At 32.7% G+C, this 25,977-nt stretch overlaps 2 protein-coding genes across 8 annotated transcripts in view; both read right to left on the bottom strand.

The window, feature by feature from the left end:
* Window positions 1-9,495, bottom strand: part of LOC119832041 — a 49,742-nt gene extending 40,247 nt beyond the window's left edge. Inside the window, exons 1-2 of one of the 3 annotated variants that reach the window (XM_038355629.1) lie at window positions 9,332-9,495; window positions 9,038-9,227 (exon numbers count right to left, since the gene is read on the bottom strand). The gene's annotated coding sequence lies outside the window, so the exon portion shown is untranslated. Of the gene's footprint in view, window positions 1-9,037 lie in introns of all 3 variants that reach the window. The other 2 variants (XM_038355628.1, XM_038355630.1) reach the window with 2 other exon arrangements.
* A 6,346-nt stretch (window positions 9,496-15,841) lies between these two features.
* Window positions 15,842-25,850, bottom strand: LOC119832011 (protein fem-1 homolog B). Of its 5 annotated transcripts, none has more exons than XM_038355590.1 (15): window positions 25,526-25,850; window positions 24,043-24,196; window positions 23,935-23,967; window positions 21,989-22,233; window positions 21,654-21,801; window positions 20,976-21,130; window positions 20,730-20,855; window positions 19,662-19,859; window positions 18,941-19,024; window positions 18,735-18,830; window positions 18,335-18,418; window positions 17,816-17,949; window positions 17,309-17,427; window positions 16,759-16,890; window positions 15,842-16,343 (listed from the first exon to the last, which is right to left on the bottom strand). In XM_038355590.1, exons 1-15 carry the CDS (start codon window positions 25,667-25,669, stop codon window positions 16,189-16,191), a joined length of 2,007 nt encoding a protein of 668 aa, XP_038211518.1. In that variant the 5' UTR covers window positions 25,670-25,850; the 3' UTR covers window positions 15,842-16,188. The 5 variants fall into 5 exon arrangements, with proteins under 5 accessions (XP_038211518.1, XP_038211521.1, XP_038211520.1 ...); XM_038355593.1 differs by having other exon boundaries at window positions 16,759-16,878; XM_038355592.1 differs by having other exon boundaries at window positions 18,335-18,415.
* Between the last annotated feature and the right edge of the window lie 127 nt (window positions 25,851-25,977).

Below are 25,977 nucleotides of genomic sequence, written 5' to 3'. Positions count from 1 at the left end.
CGATATAACCGAATTCCACGCGGGCGAAGCCGCGGGCGGAAAGCTAGTATTATTACATTTACTCATTTAAAAAAGCTATTATTCCATCACAAAAAATACATTCAAAATCACATGAAAAAGGATGGGACAAGAGGCTGTCTTCTATCTTGTTTTTTTCGATATCTGACAAAATATAAATTGCATCTAACGCTACAGACAAGTTTGGTTTATATCAAAGATTTTTAAGATGCAGTTAGTATTTAAAATTGATTAATTGATTGATAAACTTTTAATAAAGTGTTAGTTAGTCTACGTTTTCAAGGAACATCAATTTAAAACCAATTATTAAAAAATGTTGCAACACTTCAAAATGTTTAACTAAATCACAATGTGACCTACTCATAATATTAAATAATTTTCATATTCAGAATTTAATTTAAATAATAAACATTGTTATTTCCTAACCAACAAGTAGATAATCTTCATTGAAGCATGGTCCAAGGCTTCAAACGGGTAAACCGAAATAATATTTGGGTCACTGTATATATTAGCAGCATCTTCATTTTTTTTTTTAAATCAATAAAATGTGTCATAATTTTGATAAGACACGTAATTGATTTAAATTTTATTGTTTTTGCATTGAATTAATTTTACGTCTTATCAGAATGAGTCGAGTATTCTTAATATATATATAGATACATACAGAAAGAAAAAGTCGGACTCGTCTCGGAAAATTTTGAAATTTCATTAGATATATTATCCAGACAGACGGACGAACGGACGGACAGACAGACTATCTTACAAAAGGGCAGCGCAGTCTTAGCTCGGGTCCCGTTTTACCCCTTAGGTACGAAACCCCAAAAAGGTTAGATCCTTAATTTTTTTGTACCATAGTAAATAGCTGTGTGTGAAGTTAATTATATTGTACATATTTTATTTAAATATTCTTGCATATAACCGTAAAGTGAATGCAAATTTAAACCCATCTATGAACGAAGCGAAAGTGAAATTGGCTGAACAAGGAAAGAGATTTAAGTCGCCTTTTTGACTCTAGTGGTGCTACAAATATATAGCATTTAAAAGGAAGTTTGTAAGCTTGCAATTGAACAGATGCGTAGGAATTGGGAAGTGACGCCATGGTATTTAGGTCAATCACTAATAGTATTCTGTGGTATTATATTATCTGTGACGAGTAAAAAATCGTTAACGGCTATCAGTAGTCCTTGTAAGACAAAACAATGCAGCAGGAATGTAGTCATTTGTTTTAAAAAGACTTATCTTATTTTAAAATTAGAATATGACACTGAAGCAAAATTAATAGACATTTGTTATAAAAAGACTCACTAACTTTTCTTATTTTAAAATTAGAATATGACACTGAATCAAAATTAAAAAAGGATGCAATTTGTCGGAAATTATAATCGATAATAATTTGATTTATGGTCTTTATTATATACTTGTTTAATAATTACTCAAATTAGATATATTATGATGTTATTCAACTCAATTTGGGCTAAGACCACAGAATAATGAAAACAGTGTATCATCACTATAGATGTGTTATATGACATTTTGTTTAACAACTCATATGTAAGATATTTTAATTATCTACGAAAATCTAAAACTTCACCAACGTGAATGGTTTTCAATTAACTGTGAATATTAATAATTTTTTATTGACGCCATATACTGTCGGAAGTGTGGGCCACACTTACATATTTACGAGCTCTTACGTAATGTTAAATAGTAATATAGTTACATTCTTAAGATTTTAAATCGTGAGTGGAACTTGACCTATATTATTGTTTACTATGTTTAAAATATACTTGTATTTTATTCAGTATGTATGTATAATTGTTTGGTTAATAGATTGAATGAGATTTATGACATCAATGTATGAATAGCATTATAACTTGAATTTTTATATATAGCCTTTGATGTGTAGTCATTGAGTGAATTTTATACTTATGTTTACGTTGCGATATGACTTACTTAACCGTTCTAATTTTTATGAAAGTACATATTTATATGAATATTTTTAAATATTGGATTGGTCATGACCTCTACGGAATAAAATTCTAGCGATTTATCAAACACTTTTTAAATGTTTTATATGAAGTTGCAGTATTGATACAATCGAAACGTCCTGCCATCTTTTTTGTAATTGTACCATTCAGTCTTATCTAGTTCAAAATACAATCACTAAAAGTAGCACAAGCCACACATGACACATGATCTATTCTTCAACCGACTAAAAAAAGGAGGTTGTCAATTCGCCAATTTTTTTTGACTGGAACCATTTTGATGATTCTTTTGAAGTGAAACTTCTTTAGATTCGTTGTGATTTCAAACCTGATGCAACGGAAAAACGACAGGTAAGAGACACAAATACAAACACGTGTAGAATGAAGCCGGCAAAGAATGAGACAGATATATACATACTATTTTATTTACACAGTTTTCGTTGCCTTACTCCTCCGAAACGGCTTGACCGATTTTGATGAAATTTTTTGTGCTTATCCGGTATGTATGAGAATCGGCCAACGTCTATTTTTCATCCCCCTAAATTATAAGAGTAAGGCAGAAAAGCGTTTGCCGGGTCAGCTAGTTTTATATATATTCATCTCATTCTTTTGTCGATTTACTGAAGTTTCACTTCTATCATGTGTGAATCGCACACACACCTTTTTTTTATTTTTTAATGTTTGCTTGTACCTTCCATTTAAATTTCTATTTTTAACAATTTGACGGCTGTTTAGTTAAATTTTATAATTTTTTATATATCATATGAACACTTATAATAAAAATTGTTAAGAATTATTAAATAATGCTTAAAGAGTAATCACTTACTCTAAGAAAATAATTAATATATTGAACATGCACTTTGTTATCATAATGCATCAGAAAATGTTCAGACACCACCATCCAAATATAATTCTCTACTCACCTTGTAAATTGAATTTGTATTCTTTATCTTTCCCCGTTTATTTTTAAATCCAATTCGACATTAGGCCAAGGTAACTTGTCCCACTTAACTGTCAAATTTTAAACAAGTGCTGCCATCTGTTGGTATTTTTTTGATAATAAAAGAATTCATTTATTGATACAGATCGATTTGAGATCAAGTCACGATTGCCTCTCGTGTTCCTGACATTTTTCAACATTCGATTTTCAAAAATTTTTACCGAATAATGGAAAATGAATGGTATTGCAAGAAAATTGAAAGAACAGAAATGATAAAATGTTTTCAAGTGGTTACCATATAGTTTCCACGGCAAGAAACATACGTTGAGTTATTATTCACCTTAGGAATTTCAAGGCTATCATTACACGTATTATCGATATATTTTCACCCTCGAAAAATTTTATTGTAATAATACTTTTAAATGTAACATTATTTTTATTACTTTTGCCGCGCATTTCTTTCTTCATAACATTCCGACTTGAAGTTACGTGAATATTTAAATTAAAGATCATGTACATTGTACCGGACGGAACACTCATTCACAATTTCTTTAAACTTATTTAAATCTTTGCCAGCCAGACTGATGTTAATGATACATCGTCTAATGCGCTAACAATTAACCGTTACATCACGATTATTCAAGCATCGTGTATGATACATAACAGCTATTATAATATGTTACACAGATTGTGATTAAGAAATATGAATTGATGTTGATTGGTGTTTTAATGTTGTATCGAACACGTTTTTTTTTATTTGTGTCATCGCGGGCAACCGCATTGGTTGTCTGATGATAAACGAACGTCACTGCCCATGAACATTCAAAGAAAAACTTGTAATACAAGTGCAAATGTTTCGTCAGTGAGTTTAAAGGAATGGAACGGGCAGATGTTAGAAAAGGATACGGGTCTCGGGCTCCCCCAATCATCGTACGGCACAGAAGAGCATGTATACTGTAACCAATCAATCAAATCTGACTTTCGTCACATAGGTATGAGATATAGACCTTCATCATAGCCTCAAATTGGTTCCAATAACGAGACATTACATAAGAATTTTCCTCTAGTACAGTTTCAGTATATATACTAGTATGAGTAATCGCAATTTATCGCTAGCGAGTCACCGACATGGCACGCGAATTGACATTTTTGACTCTAGGGCGTTGAAGACCGGTCACAAAGGTCCAAGAACATCAGTTATATAATTTTAAAACTAGCAGTTGTAGGTCGCTTTAAGTAGATTCATTACCGCGACCATCCAACATGTACAAAATATAAGACAATTTTAAGTGATCTCGCGAAGTTTGCGATCTCAAAATAGGGAGTTTATCTTTTTAAAATGAGTACAACAAATCTTGTTATGTATATCCGGAAAAATTAGGTTAGGGTTAGTCTACTGGAATTTTATTAGCAAAACGATTTGGAATTCAAAAACCAATTCATGAAAATGTCTTTCATTATATTTCGTAATAAAAACTTTGTAATTTACAACACGCAAACCATACATTATTCTTCCATTACTATCATTTTTACTTTAAGTACTTATCAAAAGCTAACAACATTCTTTTTTCAAAATAACACCATGTAGCTTACGAGCGGTTTTGTAAATTAAAGTAATAATAAAAAGTTGTAATTTAAATCACATATCCCATAAAATATAATCACGCGCAATAATTCATTACTCATTAGACAATGATTAGACATTTCAATTAAACGAATTAAAGCAGGTGAAACACATACATTACGACATGCGACCTTGCGACTTCGATTCTCAATTGCATTATGCCGAGATAAATATGAAATAAAATGAATTCATGTGTCTTCTTTATTTCGTGAACACGTTTATGTGATTGCACAATAACTTTTTAACAAAATTCAATATATTATAATGTACTCTTGACCGAAATTCCGGCGGCTAATCTGAACGCAATGGCGCCAGCCAGCAGAAGAAATAGTGATAAGAAATATGCACCGTAGGTATACTGCTGAGATATTCTTGTATAAAAGTATGTATTTAATTGTAAGTAACTTTATCACTAATTCCAGTTATAAACGCTAGACGACTTATACAGCTCTGACTTTCCCACACTGGAATAAGTTCTGTATTGATGTCACGATCGCCCACCCCTAGTCAATGAAAAGGTTTGGGAGAAAAAAAACATACCAGCGTGTGATCAAAGGAGTAGGGGGAAGATCAAAGAAGGTCCTTTGATCGCGTGCAGTAAAAATCTTTTACGAACGAAAAATGTTATGAAGGTAAAAATACTAATAGGGAATGTTACATAGTATTAATTATTCTTGAATCCATATAAATTACAAGCCACTGAATATATAACGGAATCAATAATCAGAATCCATAATAATAACTATTATAATTCTTCATCCGATTTCAAAGAAGGAGTTATCAATTCGTCAGCGCTTATAGTATTTGTTACCTAAGAACTTTCGACTGGATGAACGATTTTTTTTTTTTATTCTTTTAAAATTCTTGCCTCCCATGTGATCCCATATAAATTCCGTCTAGTTCTGACAAGTTAGTGAGTTAAGTTTCTTATTACAAATGGTTATTAATGTTTGGAATGAATTTCAGTTATGTTCAATGATAAGTATACATTTGATGATAGTTACAAACGAGTGTTAAATTGAATATTAAACAAGCACAGGTCTCAAAACAGTAACAACCAATATGTTTAACGCTAGATTAAATAACACGGTTTGTGTCCATAACATTTGGCTCTAGTTACCGAATATCGAATTGTCGTATCGTTATAAAATACTGCAAAATGATCCTAGTGGAAACTGGGCTTGTACACAAGGTTTAATGAAATTTGATTACGTCTTCACGTGGAGCTATAGACAAGTTATCTTGATGTGTCTTTAATACAGGTTACTCTGTAACCTAGCAAAGATATCGGTCTTGAACCTTAATTGTTTGATACCTATTTTTTTTTTCATTTCATTTCATTTATTTCATACATACATACATTTTTGACATTTTTAAATTTACAATTTATAGCAATTACAATTTGGTTTATATAAACGGTTTGTCTTACATATATTTTTTATTATTTGTATTGCTTCAGCGATGTACTTAGCTATAAGGTTAGGTTAAGTGTTTGATTTAATAAATTTGATTTGATTTGATTTAATGTACAATACCTGTAAAATATTCTTGCTGAACTGAAAGAAAATTGTGGCTCTTGAAGTGCCTGCAAAACATAAGGCGACGATCCTACTTCTACCCTTATAGACGACCATTATGATACAAACATAATTTAAATATATAAAAGTTCAGTATCATGATGTATGTTCCTCATTAACTCTTCACCAACTCAACCGATTTTGATGAAATTTGGCATTTTATGAGTAATTTGGTCCAACTTAAGATATGGGATAGTTTTTACTTCGATTAATTACCCCAATAATTTATAATCTTAATATTTTAAATTATTACTCAGCCACAGCAACTCGTGGTCGTGTATGGTAGTAATTTAAATATTTTTAGATTGTGCACTGATTTCTTTTAAATCAGAGTAGGATGTACTAACCGCTCGGCTCCGACGGGTTGCCCTGGGATAGGAACATATAAAGTATTGCCGATGAACTCGGATATAACGTGGCTTTTTAATGGTAAAATAATATTAAAAATCGATTCGGTAGTAAAGAGGATACAAACTCAGAAATTCACAAACGTTACCTCAATAAATAATATTATGTATTACTAGCTGATCCGGCGAACGCTGTTCTGCCTTACTCTTATCATTTAAGGGTATGAAAAATAGATGGTGGCCGATTCTCAGACATACCCAATATGCACACAAAATTTCATAAGAATCGGTCCAGCCGTTTCGGAGGAGTTTGGTAAATTGTAACACGGGAATTTTATATCTATACTAATATTATAAAGCTGAAGAGTTTGTTTGTTTGAACGCACTATCCGATCGTCCGAGTCCGAGTCCGAGTCCGAGGTCCGATTTGAAAATTATTTCAGATAGCCCATTTATTAAGGAAGGGTATAGGCTATATATGTACCACGAGCGAAGCCGGGGCGGACCACAAGTATAAAATATATAAATAGTATGTATCTTATATCTTTAAACGAGCAATTTCATGTATATATATATATATATATATATATATATATATATATATATATATATATATATATATATATATATATATATATATATATATATATATATATATATATATATATATATATATATATATATAATCGGCTCCAACGATTTTCCTGAAATTTAGTATATAGGGGGTTTCGGGGGCGATAAATCGATCTAGCTAGGAATCTTTTTTAGAAAATGTCATATTCGTGTTTTTTTTTTCCCGACATCTATTGGTGAATAATAATACTATTTTGCTTCGTAGATAGCTGGACAGCTGAAATAACACATAGGCACTTTTTATACCGATATTCCTACGGGATACGGACTTACGCGGTTTCAACGGCGGGTCACAGCTAGTGTATATTTTATATAGATAAGTAGGTATAGATTACAATTAAGAAACATATCCGCTAGTAATTAGTCATCTATAATTGCAAAAACATTGAGTTAAAAAATGTTAGATTAAGTATTTAAAAGAACAATGTTAAAATAAACCTTCAAAAAAGTATGCCCTTGAAAAAGCAGGGAGTTTGAGCAACAGTATCATTAAACAATAGATCGTCAATAAAATGGCGCCAAACGGCCCACGGTAGCAACTGCTTAATATCTAATTTGGACTAAAGCGACTACTTCAAAGATAATTTAAGCATTTTACACTGGCCTTCAATACCTTGTCAATATTTCGCAAGCCTCCCGCATTTGATGTCTAAGCCTGATATATATCTCGCCATATTTAGACGAACATAATAACTCAATTGTATTTAATCCCTGCCTAATGTATCCACGCGGCGCTTTTTTATTTTTCATAGCTGTTTTTAAAGTATGACTCGAAAAACAGATTAAAATAAAAAATACTTATGCTAATGTTTTCATACCTACAGGGCAACAATGTATTTCAAAATATGAGTTTTAAATGTAGTGCAGCAACATTTATCGTTTTAATCAATTTGTCTCGCACGAAATACCATAAGATCTCTAAAAGATTACCAATATATTTATTTAAATTATATCGCTTGATTTTGAATAGCGTTTAAGTTTATTTTTATAAAATTTTGTTCGAGTTTCATAAAATTATGCTGACGAATAAAAGGGAACATTTCATTATTTCTTTTTGTATAGCGATGCATTGTTCACAAAAAGTGTAAAAATAAAATCAAAAGCATTTCAAAGATATAAGTCAGAATTATTGGATCCGATATTTTATTTAAATACCGAAATTTTTCAATTATATTCTGAACTTATGAAATTCAGTTTAATAATAAAAAAATATGGGTTATGAAGCATTCTAATCTGCAAAAAATCAAGAGTTTTGCAATGTATACCCAGAAAAACGAAACTTTCTTACATACAACCACAGATAACATAATACTATACTAACTGACAAAGGTACACTGATGTGTATTACGCAAATAAATACCAGTTTCGATGAATTTTGCATTAAACATTATGTGCAATCACCAATATAATCGAGATGCGTGCAAGATTTCTAAGATAAGCTTGTGGCAATCGTTCAAAAAGCTTCACGGAATTATAATTTGCAAAACATAATCTTACGATGCTCAAATGGATACAGACAATATACAGTACCAGCGATGATATGACAACTATTCAGTCATATTCTGTTTGGTATGTTAAAAGTAGAAAAATAACTTTAAAATACATTACAACTACACGTAAAATACATAAATTCACATATAATTCATAATCACTTTACAGCTATATGCTTTGCTTACGTACATGTCATCCTAAAATTGTAAAAGCATATAAAGCAATATTGTAAAAGTATATAATATAAACATAAAGGGGCTTTTTGCGGTCCTTAGGTGATTTATCAAGACACAGTCTACTATCAAAGACGTTACATAAAACATCTGACACTAGCCTTTTTATCATATTTTTTTTTTATACCTTCATATTTTTCTGAACGTATTTTTTTTAACAATCATATGTTATATATAGACTATACTTACTTTTCGACAGATGGTGCTAAATTTACGGCAAGCCTTCACAAAACACACACATCACTTTTGCACTCAATGATAAAAATACACTTTGTTCTGCACATAATCTACGCTATTTTTTTTTTTATTTAACGTGCCAAAAACCCAGTCCGAGAACATATATTTTTTTAATAAACGTTTTTTTATCTTTCGTTTGTATCTGTGACGATTTAAGCGCGAAATTAAAATTAAATTAAAATAGACAAACGGTTGTTCCTTTAAATTAACAAATACTAACTTACAATTAGTTATAATTAAGCTAACTTAAAAGTGCGAAATCATTAGCGATCGAATAGATAATATTTAATATTTAGATAAAACGATGAATTTTAAAAAGTGTGTCATGCAAATGCGGGCTGTTAAACCGGGCAAACGCGTTACGTAAGAGGTGTTTACGAAGCAAGTAAGCTGCAGAAACTGAAAGTGGTTCCCGACGTCTCACAACCCCACCCTGATGCTACCGGCGTTTGTTAGGTAATGCAATGATTACCATTAATCCCATTTACAAAGCGTATCCGCCAATGTTAGATGCTTTGTTAGTAGCATCATATTCCATGTTTGAAAATGGCGGGTAACTATTCCACGTTCGGAAACTCGGAACAAATTTTTTTTGTCTCGGCGACGTAATGACAACAATGTTAATTTTCAATCTGTGAAGACGGTAATGACTAATAACGACACACTTCCTTTATTCTTTGTGTTTATTTAGTATGCGGTAACTCTCACAAGTTTTTGTACGCGGTTGTTCTGTAATGTTACCTATTTGTCATATTAGATGTACAGACAGCAAATATTTGTAATACTTTGACCTACTTATGTTTAAGGAAAATTAATTATGTTTTGATTTTTATAATATTACGTTTATTAAATATACCTCTATTTATTTCTCTTAATACCTACCTCAAACTTTTATTCAATCGAATAATTAAGAGATATCGGACATATTTTATCTGTTTAAATAAGTTATAAAAATGGGACAACAATTTCTACGCATGACATATTTATTTATATTTGACATTTAATTTCCACCAATTACGCTCTTTGAAAGTAGGTAATATTTTTCTTGACAAATCTTGGTAGTTGCATTGCCTCACCATCAGTAAGCGGTAATGCAACATATTTGCGGCAAACTTAAATTTACATAGAAATAGCATCAAGTAGGTACCTGACATGACCATACGCATTAGGATTTTACCATAGTATTCAAGGTACAAACCTCACGTAAAACTATTATAATGTAGTGAGCACAGCCTATCTCATTTGGCTATTTCTTTTTATTTAGTCTACTGTTCCATGACCGCACTAGAAAATGCTTCCATAATTCGTTGTGGAAGCTTAATTCATGGCAAATGTTATTATGTACTTTTTACGAAACGAACGACGACGGTATTTATGTATGTTTGTATGTAACCGACTCCTTTGAATTCGACTTTGATCCACTTTAGAACAACAGATTAAATTCAAAGTTTGTATATAACCTATCAAGGATCACTGACAATACAATAATTTCATGAGTATAATATATTATTGTCTATCCTGATTAGGACAAATTTAGATGATTCTCTTATTAAAACGTTTTTTCTTTTGTTTTTTATTATTATGGTATTTAATTTCTATAGGTATACTTTCGGGATTTCTCATTCAATCGACACGATTCTTCTTGTATTCGACATTTCATTCTGTCCCAATGGTGTAATTTTAGACACTGTGTAACTTTTGCCTGAGGGACACTTAACCAAACATTCAAGTGGAGATGAAAATATATAATTTGTATGTGGAAGTCGAGCACGTTTTTGCACGAATTAAGCCAGCCCCGGGGAAGTACCATAACCCCATAGAAAACCGGCGTGAAATAATAGCATGCCATTGTGTTTGGTACGTGGTAGTCGAGCACGCTACGGCACGAATTGGGCCAGCTCCCCATAGAAAACCGGCGTGAATTGGCCTTTCCCAATTTAAAGTCGGTAATCCATTTGTAGACGCGTAAGGTCTGCAATTGACCTTATGTCTTTCCAAATGTTCATGGGCGATGGTAGCGCTTATCATCAGGCGACCCAGCAACTGCAGTCGACAAACTATGACTTAAATATATATAGGTAGAGGTTGCATACATGACTTTTCGTGTAAGTTTTGTTTTTTTCTACTGTCGGCGTGATTGCGTTTAATCATTAGTTTCCACTTACCCGTCAATGCTTTAAATTTCAAACAGTTGTAGGCTTTAAAAAATGAAAAGCAACGCTTTATGTTTATTATATATTTTATTTTCGATGTTTCGACAAAAATAAACGCTATCTGGGTCCAGCGATAAATTACTAACTTTATTATTTATAATAAAGACGACAAGCCTCCGACCACATTAACTTTCACTTGATATTTGCTTACTTTATTATCAACAGAGGTTAGTTACAAAATTACGTTTTGATAAGTTGTATTACTGCATCTCGTTTTACAAGGGTTCGATTCTTCATTAAAGTTATATGGAATTTCTATATAAATCTATAGGTACTGCTAATGACTAAAGCTTTTTTTCTAATTTGAAATACAGACAAAATTCCGAGTGTCCCCATAGTGCACTATCGGCAGAACAACATGTATATATAGTAAATACAGATAATGAATATTTAACCCGTATTTTAATTATTGTTTATCACATTCTTACCAACTACTTAACGACGATTATCTATATAAATTTAGACGAGACATTGAGTATCTACCTATATATTAATTAGTTGGGTTTTTGTTAGGCCATTCAACTCTAATATGCATGTTACCGTTAAATTGAAAACCGTTATATTACGCGGAGTAGAATCTCGGGAGATCTGTCGAAAAATTGTGATCTGCATCATACTGCCTAAACGAATTAGCCACAAACTGCTTATTAACGCATTATTTCGGCAGATTCAAATCAATCTATGTGAAATGAAAATTCGATATTGACGATTAGGTGAGGTTCGGTGTATTTAAACGGAGCTCCGTCAACTCGCAACCTGCACCTGGCGGACATTTGGGAAAAGTAAATTCTCGGCATAATACACAAACGATAATATACTTGCATTACATCCAATGGCAAATAAAGAGTGATATTGCTATCAAATGTTACGTTGACATTTCGTAATCTGATGAGTTAGATTATAATATACAGGTTTATCAATCTAACGGCGACATGCACATTGCTCATATAAAATCAAATCTATTGCCTGTAGTATGAATAACAAATATATGTCAAATGGTAAGTTTAAGGAGGGACTCTTTATTGCGATTGTGAGCTCTATGCAGCTAAGCTTTGCGCACACTTTTACTAAACAAACAAGAGATAAGAACAAGGATAGCTTAATAGACTCTAATCACATTAAAAAATTCACAAAACTTTGGTCATGCAAATCTAAAAATAAAATTTAACTTTTACCGGAAAATAAAATGTATTTTAAATGATTTATCAACAAGAACTACACTCTTATATATATGGTCTATTTAAAATTATGATATATTTTTCATATTTCACCAAAATAGACTCCATAAACGTAAGCAATTTACTCTTAAATTTTACCAATCGTTGTACTTACTTGGACATGTATTATCGTAAAATTAAAACAGATATTGATGTATATTTTAAGACCAACCGACTTGTAGACGCAATTCAGTAAGAAATTCAATATATTTTTCCCAAGGCATCAAAAAGCTGCAAAACAATGTAGATGTATGTAGAATGATAATCGACATAGATTATATTGCATTAGCAACAAGCAAGTCATGGTGTAGAAAGAAGTTCCGTTCGGAAATCAAATGGCATGGGAAAACGCAATTCCTCTTACGCATATCTTATTATACACATATACGCAATGTATCACGGTACATCAATTATATGGCGTGCTTATCAAAATGACCACCATGAGTGCGTGTGATATTAAGTTAATAAAATATAATGTTCCGCCTTTCATTTTCAACTATATTACTTTCGTGGCTATTCTCAATTTACTACAAGAAAATATCGTATATTAGGGACCATTAACAATTGAAATCTTAAACTAAATAGGTAATTTCGAACCATTATACAGAGTACATACTGCAAAATAGACTAAAATATAGTTTGAAGATAATCGCCACTTAAAACTTAACACTTAATGTTTAAAGTTGGTCTGTATCGTTTAATATCTTCCCCAACAATATAAAATAAATTAAAAATCGTTGCATGCCAAAGATAAAGGAAATAAAATAAAAATAAAATTGCGTTCAAAATTAAACCAATTTATTAAAAAAAACTACATTTGCAAACTTATTCTACGTTTGATAAACGAATTGACTAGAATTTCGTTGTGCAGTGGCGCCATCTTGAGATATTTATTGCACTGGTTATTTTTGTTAACGACGTCACTGCACTTGTCAATATAAAACTTAAACAACTAAAAATATATCCCTTCAGAAATAAGTAAATTTATGAACACAATACACAAACGAAATACGCAAATAATGAGAATTAGAATTTCCCACTTACTGTTGGTAAGTAAATGACTGTAACAAAGGATTGTGTCCATTACACCTTTTGAAAATAATAATTTATACATTTTAATACTAAATATTCGATGATATTTGATATGTAAGTAAATCTTACTCAATATACTTTGAATTATTTAAATAAGTGGACTATATTTCATGAATAATGCTTACAATTGGCAATATTCCTATAGGTATTTTATTCTCATTTATGAATATCGATGCGTAAATTACTATAATCGACAAAATTGTCCCGTAACAAGCTCGATATGGCCATTTATATTTGAGCGTTTTACAATAAACAACTTTTGTGCATTTGTTTATAAAAATAATGTTAATTATCTCTTAACGTAGGTACATTATATTTCTTTATTATTATTAAGAATAGGGATGAGTATTATTATACTATTATCGTTTGAGTTAAAAGTATAATTTATATATCAAAGCAAAGTCACCAAGGATGCAAAATATGCACACACGTGGCGTCGATATTTATTTTCGAGTTTTTAATTCACATTTGCAAACATCCGACCCGCGTAATTCCTTCGTAATCTTGCTTTTATCTATTGCATTATACAATCTACTCTACGGAAGAAACTTCTCATTTTAACAATTTTGCAAAGGCCTAAATCGATATATATGCTATTCTAGAAGCCTCGTGAGACCTTCCCTTAAGCTAACATAACCTAAAATTTATCACATTTTTATTCTCCCTCTAATTGCAATGATATTTAATCAAGAATGGTACACGACTGACGCTGTAGACCCTTTATTGAGATCGAATCGTAGTAGATGTTAAAAATGTATTTTATATATCCGTCTCGCTTTCGCATTATTAAGCCATCTCGCTTGACTCTATCCATTTTACCTATCCTTTAAAAATATCATTGGCTTTAGCTTCCTAGCATTCTTACTTCTATAACTTTGAGCCATTTTATAATATTAAATGTTGCGTCACACGAACACATACAAAACCCTGTGTTCATACATCAATATTTATTACACATACACATTTCATTTTACGAATATATTTCATCAAATGAATTATTTAGATCGTCAATCGTCAATTCGTAAATGTAAATGCTATTAAAATAACAAAGATGTTAATCAAAATGGCAGATTGTGAAATCAGTCAAATAATGAAAATGAACACAGATAATAATCCTTACTTTATATAGACCGTTGTTAATAACATTAAAAGGTATTTTACTCTGTTACTTACAAATCAAATAAAAATAATTTAAAATAATTGCAACTATTTTGCATCTGTATTTATAGAAACACAGGTTCTCATAGCATCGTGACTATTTGACACGAAAATATGTTTTTAGCCTAGCAACATTTTTAATAAGCATAATACAAGTCACGATACGAAAAAATTCACACCATTTTTAATAACATAACTGCGATGTTCGCAAACTGTTATTTTGTGGTAAGGAATTCGCTGCCTCCGTTTCGCATTGAAAAAAAAAACACAATTTCGAATTAATTATCAAAATATAAAATGAGGATGAAGGAAAAAAAATTAATCATTCACGTTACGTTTAACTTGATTTTGCATAACGTAACCTTCGTTTCGTCACGAAAACAAACAATTGTTTTGTTAAAAAAAAAAGAATCCCTTCGTAATAATTGAAATCGCAATATTTTAAATGTCATTTATAAAAATATGGTTATAATACTCAATATCATTAAGCACTTTGCACTCAACTTTGTAATGATAAGAATCCTACAACTATTAGTCAAAATAGAGATTTGTTTGCTAAAACTTTTTTCAAAGCTTTTAAATCTATACAGATACGTTTTAATTTTCTTTAACTTTATATGATCATTAAATAAAATATGTCCAAAACAAAATCCAACAAACTATATATGTAATTCCGATAAGAACCATAAATCCATCAATAAATAATATCACTTTAATACAACCATTGTACTGTGACGTCATACGGGCTAACCTAGAAATTTGTTATTTTACGATTAAAATAACAACTAAGTACCTATTCAGCACTACAGTCTACGTCAGAGTAATCTTTAAGATTAAAATTTATCTTATTTACATATTCTATGAAAGGAAGGTCTACCATTTTCAAACGAATTTTTTTTTTTTTTTTATGAAAAACCAGGACAAGTAAAAACGTTGATTACCATATTTAATTAAGGTAATCAAATATATTTATAACATAAGATTAATTATAGAATATGTAAATAAACAATAGTTAGATACTTTCGGAGTCATAGCAATATTAATTAAAAATCATTTTCCAATTATTTTTCTTTTACAATCCAATAAAGACAGAAAACAATGAGTTAACAATTGGAATACATTCATTTTCGGTTCACTCAACGATTTACAAGATAAAATTAATAGGAAGACATTTTAGAATTTTCTAGATCCCAAACTAAGGAACATATTTTAGAGTACATGAGCGACCTAAGCATTTTGGCTGAAATCCAGATCAATAAATAAAACAAAAAGGAAGACCCTTGAATAAAACCTGCAATGAACTAGACAAAATATAAAGGTATTTTAATTTAAACTGTATGCCTTATTTCAAACGATATAAAGCTCATTATAGCATTAGAGAATTCATCTTCAAATTGCGTCGCATTATAATTCCCAAGGACATTTATAAAGGATATACGCCATGCATGATGAGGAAACCATGTAGATCTCTGGGCACTTGGTCGGGCCGGTACCTCACGCCGTGGAGCGCTAGCGCTGCGGCAGAGAGACAACTAAGCCTAGGGTTCAGTGCTGAACGCACTATACTTTCGGCGGGACCTGAAAAATTTGCTTAATCAGAACAAATTTTCTGGATGGGAACAATTATAGAGGATTTAAATTTTAGTGCTTGCTAAGTTGCGCTTCGTTGATATCAAATCCATTTAACAAAAAAATAACAAAAATTAAGTATGTGATATGAAAGTGTCAATAGCTCACAATATTCAATCAAACAGACCAGATTTCAGTAACTGGATTTAAGTAACTGTATTTCAGAGTCATAGATATTCCAATAAAAAAACACTCAATTCACTAGCTCTAATTAGTAATAAGGTTTACACCTTATTACTGATGGTAATAGTTTTAGATTAAAGATAATTACTCAATAATATAAAATATATCAAAACAAACTATTAAAATAAAATATATTAAAATAAATGTTTGAGTTTGAACACTCGAACACCAGTCCGCTCACCGCCAATGGCAGCGACGAGCGGCGTGATCCCGTCCGCGTCCATCGCGTCCACGTGCGCGCCGCGCGCGAGCAGCTCGCACACGCAGCCGCACAGCGCCTCGCCCCACGCCTCGCGCTCGTCTAGACACAACACTGCACATGTATACTTAGCCTCTGCGTGCCGCCACACCGTTGCCGCTACCGGTGGTGATTACGAGCAAATCGAAATTATCTAGTACTTTAGACCAAAAAAAAATCTACATAGTTTTACATTCAAGTGCTTTAAATGACGCGGTTTCGAATTCAGCCTCGAGATCAGATTTTTTTATTTTAAAATTTTCTAAAAATCTACATAAGCTTCGCATTATATATCGGAATAATTCATTTTTATTTATTGATAATCTCTAATTTACTTTTATTGATTCGACAAACTATGTCAGCATGAAAAAGCAACAAAGATCCATCCATCCAACAAAGATCGATCCATTCATCCTGATAAATAAAAAAAATAACGAAATAAAACGCTGGGCTAATTAAATAACTCTTTGTATATCATAAAGATACAACTCACCCGGCATAAGCTGATATGACAATAGAGCGACATGTAGCGCTGTCCTCCTAGAATCGTCTGCGGCGTCCACATCGACGCCGCAATCAAGTAGGAGGCGTGTTGTTCTTGTGCAGGGGAATCTAGACCGAATAATATATAATATAAACAGATCATTGAAAAACATATTAGATCATATAAAAATGTAAACAAAAACATGATAATTACTTCAAATCGACAAACAAAAAATTTGAAATTGTATACCCAGTGTTTCTCTCAATTGAAACAAACGAAACCCCTCGACCGAAAAATAAACCGTTTTACGCTACCAATTTGTGCTACAATAAAACATACGAATATACATATACGATTTCACTTAGTAAAGTCCGCATAACAAAAAATAATATAATATTGAGCAAAAGCCGCCCTTTGCATATCATATCCTGTTTTCCTGAAAATGTCTACGTGTGCAATACACAAATAATATAAAACAAATCAAGCATAATATCGAAACACCCAATCCACACTCACTGGCACACGTCGCTGGTGTGAAAGTCGTCGACCGGCGTCCGCCTGTCCACCGCGAGGTGCAGCAGCGTGCCGCCGGTGCGCAGCCGCGCCGCGCGCAGCGCGAACACCGCGCGCCGGATCGCGCTCGTCGTCTCCTGGTGGACACGCGGCTTTATTAAACATCGCGTAACCATAGACAAGTTTATGATGACCTTAGTGATTATCTTCGGGATAGACTCAATGAAAAAAGACTTTTTTTCTTTTTTCGCCCTAAGCGCTGAACAACTGAACCGGTCGTTCGCCTAATGGTAAACGATCACCACCACCCATGAACATTGAAAGAGGTAGTGCTTCTATGAATACGCTGCCCGTTTTTATCTGGGAAGGGATAAAGAAAGGATTGACGACTGGAAAGAAGGGATACGAAAGGAAGAACTGATATGAATGAGGAAAAGGAAACGGAACTCCAGCTCCCATAGTACGAAACACGTACGTACCTTGTTCTTCTTAATATGAGAAAATATAATTAACATTATTTACCTCATCATTGTTAGGATTTTCCAAGAGCCTCGCGGCCACGGCAACCAAATAAAGCGCGGTTCGCACATTGCTCTCGTACTCCTCCTGAAAGAAATGACCCACTAAAATACGAGCTATAAATACTTAAGAGTATCCACTGTAAATAAATATTTTTTATCTAAAATTTTTATATCATCGATATTTTTTTTTTTCCTTGGACCAACTAACACGTTTTCATAATTTATTGATTTTAATTGTTTAACACAACTATTAAATAAGGGGAAATTCAATCCACAAAATAAAGACATAAAACATATTTGATAATAAGATTTAGAAGCACCAGTCTAAAGAGTTCATTGTCAAAGTACTTTAGTAGCAACAAATAGCTTTTCTGGAGAAAATAAATAAAAATGAACCGTACCATCAGTGCCTCAGGATCGTGATTCGCTTGTGGCTTTTCGAGTCTCTTAGTTCCTCTCCTTAACTCTTCCGCACACGCCTCCAATACGTAACATACCTACGTACGTACGTACATAATATAAATAATTTGAATTATTATGGTATACATCTATGATTTTTTTTTATCTTTATAAAATATAAATTTTAGGGTAAGTAAGATAAACTTACCTGATTTAACGGTAATTCGATACCAATATGTATCATTTGCGAAAACACTTGGGCGAACCTTAAGAGATCTTTTACGACTGAAACCTGAAACAGTAAAAGTTTAAATTGAGTATTTGTATTTAGATAAAAAATGGTAACAAAACCTTAATTTTCCTATTTTTCTTAAATCAAATCACACTTAGAATCCTGAATGCTTATTTTTTATATGGAGATTTTCACCGTTGTGCCGCGTTTTTCCGCGAATCCGTAATGTGAGATTATAAAATTAAAACTAACAATTGCTAAAGAAATACTGACACGACAGACAAGAAATAAAAAATGAGATATACAATTTTTTTTTATCTAAAACATTGAATTATCAAAAAAGTTAATGGTTCATGTATGAATATATTAAGACAACGTGGTAAATGGATGTATGGGTGAATGGGTAGATACATATGCGGATTGATAGATGGATAGAAAGAAGTGAACGAATGGAATAAACAATTTAACCGAGTTACCATGTCGCGGCGTCAAAGCGTATCATACATTCGTTCACAGAAACACATGAATGAACGAAACAAACTCTCCGGGTTAAGGTGCCGCAGCGCCATAGCGTGTTATTCACTGGTTAATAGGTGCAAATGAATGAAGAAACAAGCTCACCGAGTTGAGGTGCCGCAGCGCCATATCGTGTTATTCATTGGTTAACAGGTACAAATGAATGAAGAAACAAGCTCACCGAGTTGAGGTGCCGCAGCGCCAACGCGTGGCGCCACAGCGCGAGGCAGCGGTCGAAGCGCGCCTCGTCCGCGAACACGGCGCCGCGGAACACGACCGGGTGCGGCAGGTCGGGGCACGCCGCGCCCAGGATGCGCTCGCGCACCGTCAGCCCCTCCATGTGCAGCGCGTGCGGGTTGCCGTGCAGCCGCTCCACCTCCTGCCGTGCACGCACGCTCACAGTATATCTATGTTACGGCACCACATTTGTATGTGGGCGCCGAATACGCTTCGGCACGAATTGGACTAGCTCGCACCGGGTAAGTACTACACCACCACAGAAGACCGGCGTGAAATAGTAGCATGCTGCTTTTTCGTTCGGTGAGTGGAGGAGACGGAAACCCATATCCTTTCCCAGTCCTTTATTATATTCCTCTCCTCAATCCTTTCTTAATTACCCGATTTTTAATTTAATATTAAGTCGGCAGCCCATTTGTAGGGGTATAAGGTCTGCGTTAGCGTTTACCATCAGCCGACCGAGCAGCTACATGGCCGACGATGACATACAAAAAAGAAACCACACACACCGTGTTTTTTTTTCAATCATAATACAAATTGTATGAAAAAGATATAAAGTGTGTCTGTGGTGCCATGAACGTAAGTTAAATTGTTTGACGATACACGTTATTTTTGTTGATAGAATTTACTGTTTAAAAGATACTCTATTGCGTGATCAAATATACGTATAGGAATATTCTGCCGAAAAAAAACCAAAGAGTATGCAAACAATTCTAAATCTGTTTACTAATAAGTCACGCTCAGAACTTGAAATATTTAAAACAGATTCAATAATATACTAACACACAATCCAAATAGCAATGCTCACTTAAATATATTCCCATTCAACAAATTACTAACATGATATTTACATATCTATATAAATACATATACTATAAATATCCGGACAAATAAAAAATTGTATGTATAAATTAAAAACTTGCTTACTCATAGAAACTACAAAATAAATTTGCTTTAAACATTGCATGCGAAATATAAATGCGGATAATTTATAACAAAGGGAAACTCATACCTCGAGTGTAGTACTTTCTCTCCAATTATCGTAAGCCGGAATAGGATCCGCCGGTTTTTTCAACAATAAACCATATCTAGTGTCGTATCTCATCGTCATCGCTCTGTGTAGATATTGATACGCCATCTATATTAAAAAATATTAATTCAGCACATAAAAATAGCAAAAATATACCAACAATAATTTTTAACAAAAACTAATCCGCCTACAAATTGGTGTATATCGTTTCAAATATAAAAAACTCACCCGTAAACAATAATACTCCTTGTCATTAGCAAAAGAGGCGCCCAACAGTTCGAACGCCTCTATCGCCTGCGCACGCGTCACTTCCGATCTCGCGGCCAATATTTCCACCACTGAAGCACGTGCTCGTTCCGCCGCACATTGCAACGGTGTCATACCTGTTAACGATTGAAGTATACGTATTATTTCCAGTTCGAAAACCAGTGTTAGAAGGTAACATAAATTTAAAGAAAACAAAATTCTTTAAATAAACGACCAAGTGCGTAAAAAATTACCGACCTGCATGTAGATATTTTATTTGTATCATTATAATAATATAATGGCTCGATATCCATTCATAATAACTTTGAGTACATTTTTCGGCTCGAAGGACCATACTAGAAGGAAGCATAAATTGGATTCAACAAACCAATATATCAACCTAGTCACTTACTCATGAATTTAACCATGTATTGCAAAATAAATCATTAATACAATAAAATAATATTTTTCATGATAAGTTAGGATTCACTAAACCGATCATGCTAAGTTCGCAAAGTAAAGCAGTAACAAATAATATACTGATTTCCCTGAATTCTTCCGCGACCAGTTGTATTTTCGTTTCTAATTTTTGTAATCATTTCAAGTATTTTTTTGCACAACAATTGACCCAAAATAACCGTAAAGTGTAACATGTCTCACCATTCTGATTAGTAAGTATCTTCGCATTATGATCTATAAGCGCGCAGACGACGGCCGCGTGCCCGCACTCCGCCGCGAAGTGCAACGCCGTCGCGCCGCACAGCGCGCGTTCATCCACCCTCGCCCCGCTGTCTAATAGAAACTGTACCTGGGAAATATTTATTTCAAATTCTAATCACGAAGGTCATGATGATTTAAATTATTAGTTTTTAGCAAACAGCTACTGTTCTGATTTACAGATATTCCCTTTGTTTAGTCTGAATGTGAGCTCTATTAGAATTAAAAAAAAGCAATGATACTTTACATAGTGTGGAGTGGAAACACGATCAACTTACCACGTCTAAATGTCCCTTATAGGCCGCGATCATCAAGCATGTATTATTGTACTTGTTCGCTTTGTGTATGTCAGCGCCGTGCCTGACCAAATATTTGACAATGTCCAAGCGGCCATCGAAACAGGCCGCTCGGAGCGGTGTACTGAGTGTCTTCGTTGCGTGATTCACGTTGGCACCAGCTCGCACCAGCCGCTTCACGATGCCGAGGTGTCCAGCACCCGCTGCACACCATAATGCTGTAGCACCTGTGAATGCGGAACGAACTACTAAATATCTACGAACCGAAGTCTTAACGAACAGATCAATTGACAGAAATCCTTTAAGCTATATATGCCGTAAAACAGTTGACAGTCGTTAGACTAGAAGAATTGTGAAAATTGTAGTTACGAATGCAATAAAGCAAATTTCAGCGAAGCACAGGATGCGGTGTTAAAAATTCAACTACTACATTTGTAATTTTTTCAAAACTATGCAGAATGCATTCATTATAAAGAACGAATTTGAATGAAAAGCAATAACTCTGTTTCAGAAGAAGTTTCCAAAAATTAAGATTTGACCTGGTTAAAACCTCAATGAGCGTTTGCTCTTCTCTCTTCCAACCAACCAAATTCGATAAGTTTGCCCTCCTCTAAATTATAAAGCTATTTTGAAAGATGGGCACGAAGATATTTTGAAAGATAGAAGTGACAAATTTTAGAGTTTGGATATAAATAGCAGAATTCAAAGAATCGCAAGACAACATGACTAGCGAAACGCGTATGCAACAAACGTGCTAATGCAACGCCAGATGGATTTATAACGGGACGATACGTGAATTAATTGGTATAAATCATAAGCACAAAACAAAGCTCTGGACTGCTGCCAGACGCAGAAAAGTCGGGACGATCGAAAACGTATACGATTCAGTTTCTTTGTGTACAAACGGAAGTGTTCTAATTATAACGGGCCACGCGCTCAGGATGACTGCGTAAAAAGTCAACGATCTACTCGTCCTCGAAAGATGTAACTGCGGAAAAGTTTACACACGAAGCAAAAATGCATCGAAAGTCTGAAAATTTGGCAAGACTCCTAATTTCAAAATTCAATCTTCATTTCTTGGGAAAAAAACTAAAATCAGTTGGTGCATTAATGCAATACGCGTAGGACCGTAAGAACTTTCAACTTGAAATTAGGTTTGAAAGACAAAGAAAATGTTCATATTCTTAATTAACGCCCTTTATTTGAGAAAATTTTTATATGAAAGAGCAACCCTCTTTTTTAAACCTAATGAAATTAAGTGTCATAAATTCAAATGTAACTCAAAACAACATAAAAATATGACTATGACATATAGAGCACAATAAAATTTATTTTAATAATAAACGAATGGCTCCATTTTAAACGTTTATTTTTATTGTCACGATTGTTATAAACTGTCACAATATTTTGTTACTTGCAACCTACTTTTCAGTAAAAATTGTAAACGTACGACCCTTAGAAATTTCAATTTATTTTCGCATACGCTCCATTTCCGATTCTCCAAACTGTCTCCAAAATACATTTTTTAACGATTTCTAACCGATATTCTTATCGCGTATTCGACTTTCCGGAAACATTCGCCGGCAATCCGCCAAGAAACTTTCTTAGTTAATGACTTTTTATTTGAACTGATGACACGACATTCTAAAATGATGTGCTTTGATAAAATACCGTCATTGTATCTTCGAACTAAAGATACACGACACAGTATCACTATGATTCGAAGAAATTGTAATTGGAAGAAATAAACGATCGAAAAATATTACGAAACCAGAAAAAAAAAAAAAAAAAAAATATTTTGATTTTCTATCACACATACTTTATCATTAAGCATCAAAAACGATAATCTAACTGTACACTTGTAAGGATGAATGATAGTTATGTTAATAGTGATATAAACAATGTTCATCCTGGTATACTCCCCTTACCGGTAAATTGTTCATCAACACAATGGTAAAATACTGCAAAAGAACAAAGGCAAAACTACAGTACATAGACTATAACTAGTAATTAATTGCTTTGAATAAGATAATTACCTTCAATAACATATTCATCAAACTTTACAGTGCCTTCTGTTTCCAGTCTTACAGGAGGACGGAATTTCTCTAAGAGTATACGGACAGCTGCCTCTCGGCCATGCCTAGAGGCTGCAATAAGTGGGGTGCATTTCACTCCATCGCTACACACATCCTGCAAATTAAAATAGCTCTTAATATATAAGAGCATCAGACAATAAATGATTTTGTAATTCAAATAAATCCTTTAATAAGAATAATTTTCTATAAAGTGTGTCATGTTTTAATTTTTTTTGCAATCTGAATCTAAATGTATACTCATAACAAAGCTGAAGAGTTTGTTTGTTTAAACATACACATCTCAGAAAGGACTTCACTTATTTCAAAAATTCTATCACCAATGGCTAGGTTTGGGACCTGAGTGATAAATATATATAGCCTATTGCACTATATATATCAAGGCAAATCCAGGTAGACTCCTAATATAAAATGATACACATAAAATGTGAAGGTTATGATTGAACCTTGTTACTCAACAGAAACCATGTCTTGAACTATATTCTAGTTTTTAATTAAAATCTATGTAAAGTTTAACTGTAGTTTTATAAAAACTAATTAGAAAATAAAATTAATCAGCATCATAACCTACCCAAACTCTGGCTTTATGTTTTGATAATAAATACTTAATGGTAATGAGTAGGTATGCATATATCATTTAAATTCCAAATTAATATATACTCAGTTTATGCATACTAGAATCTTATCAAAGCTTTAATTTATATGTAATTTCATAGGGAAATCTTCACAAAAAAGTAAACAATAAAAAAAATTATCAATAAAATTTTCCAGTTGACCTAATTTAAATTATCTTCAAAAATGGAATGTCAACAACCCTACAAAGATGTAGATAAATACAAATAACATAGATAATATTTTGTAAACATGTCATTGACATTGTGTTTATTTCTGTACATAGAATATTGTGTACATACAGTAGAATGCTATGTCTACTAAATATAAAAACATTTGTGTTTTATATAATTGAATATTATTTGAACTAACATATGAGATATAAATCATAATGAACCTTGATTTGAAATAATTGCTTCTACAATTTCATTATCTTCTTACACTCAAGAATCTTTTGTTACAAATTGTTCTTGACCCAAATAATAATGAATAAATTCAATTATATTCTACTAAATAATAGCTTAATGCTTTTACTTTGCATACACTAGTATTTTGTAATTGAGTATGTAGAGTGAAACATTGAAACTACTTCGAATTTACATAATAATTCTGAGTTTTGATTAGTAGGAATTAGGCAATTCAGAAAATATTTATATTCATTCTATTTCATGATCCAACAAATAATTGCACAACGCACCTGAATCACGCAAAAGCTATCATAAAGTCTAAAGATTTACATCGATAAAAATAGATATTAATAGCAACGCAGATTTCGTCGTATAAAGATGACTGGATTGAATGAAGAGCAACTTACGTTGTTTAGAAGGTCGTCAATCTCATCCGTATTTTTCTCATATAGTAATGCGTAAAGCGTAAGAGCCATTCCATCTCGGGCAGCAAAAAATACTCTTTCTCTTAAACTGCTGGAAACATCATCCAACATCAATTTGTCATCCATCGTAATGGATGGACAAAAATGAAAACAATTAAACACTATCACTAATATTGCACTATAATTTTGTACTATCCACTGCTTGATCTATAGTTTCACATGTGCAATACTTCTTCAATTCTTCAACATATTCGGAAAACGAGACGAGTACACGAACACTGAAAATATCTGAAAAATTGTGGATCAGTACATTCATGTTGACAGATTCTAGTTGTCAATGTCAATTTGACATTTTCAGGCGCAAACAAGATGAAGATTAAATATTATTGATTATTACAAATAATAAAGACAATGGAATGTAAATGACAAAGACA

The sequence above is a fragment of the Zerene cesonia genome, chromosome 14, assembly GCF_012273895.1.
Source record: "Zerene cesonia ecotype Mississippi chromosome 14, Zerene_cesonia_1.1, whole genome shotgun sequence".
In the NCBI taxonomy this organism is placed as follows: Eukaryota; Metazoa; Arthropoda; class Insecta; order Lepidoptera; family Pieridae; genus Zerene; species Zerene cesonia.
This window is presented reverse-complemented; position numbering and strand designations above follow the sequence as displayed.

What these genes read in the sequence shown, in the direction of transcription:
- LOC119832011 (XM_038355590.1), bottom strand. Translation starts at nt 25,669, where the DNA reads ATGGATGACAAATTGATGTTGGATGATGTTTCCAGCAGTTTAAGAGAA. An exon ending in TGTTGATGAACAATTTACCG is followed by an intron (nt 22,234 to 23,934) that starts GTAAGGGGAGTA and finishes CCGCATTCACAG; the next exon opens with GTGCTACAGCATTATGGTGT. An exon ending in CACACCAGCGACGTGTGCCA is followed by an intron (nt 17,428 to 17,815) that starts GTGAGTGTGGAT and finishes TATTCGGTCTAG; the next exon opens with ATTCCCCTGCACAAGAACAA.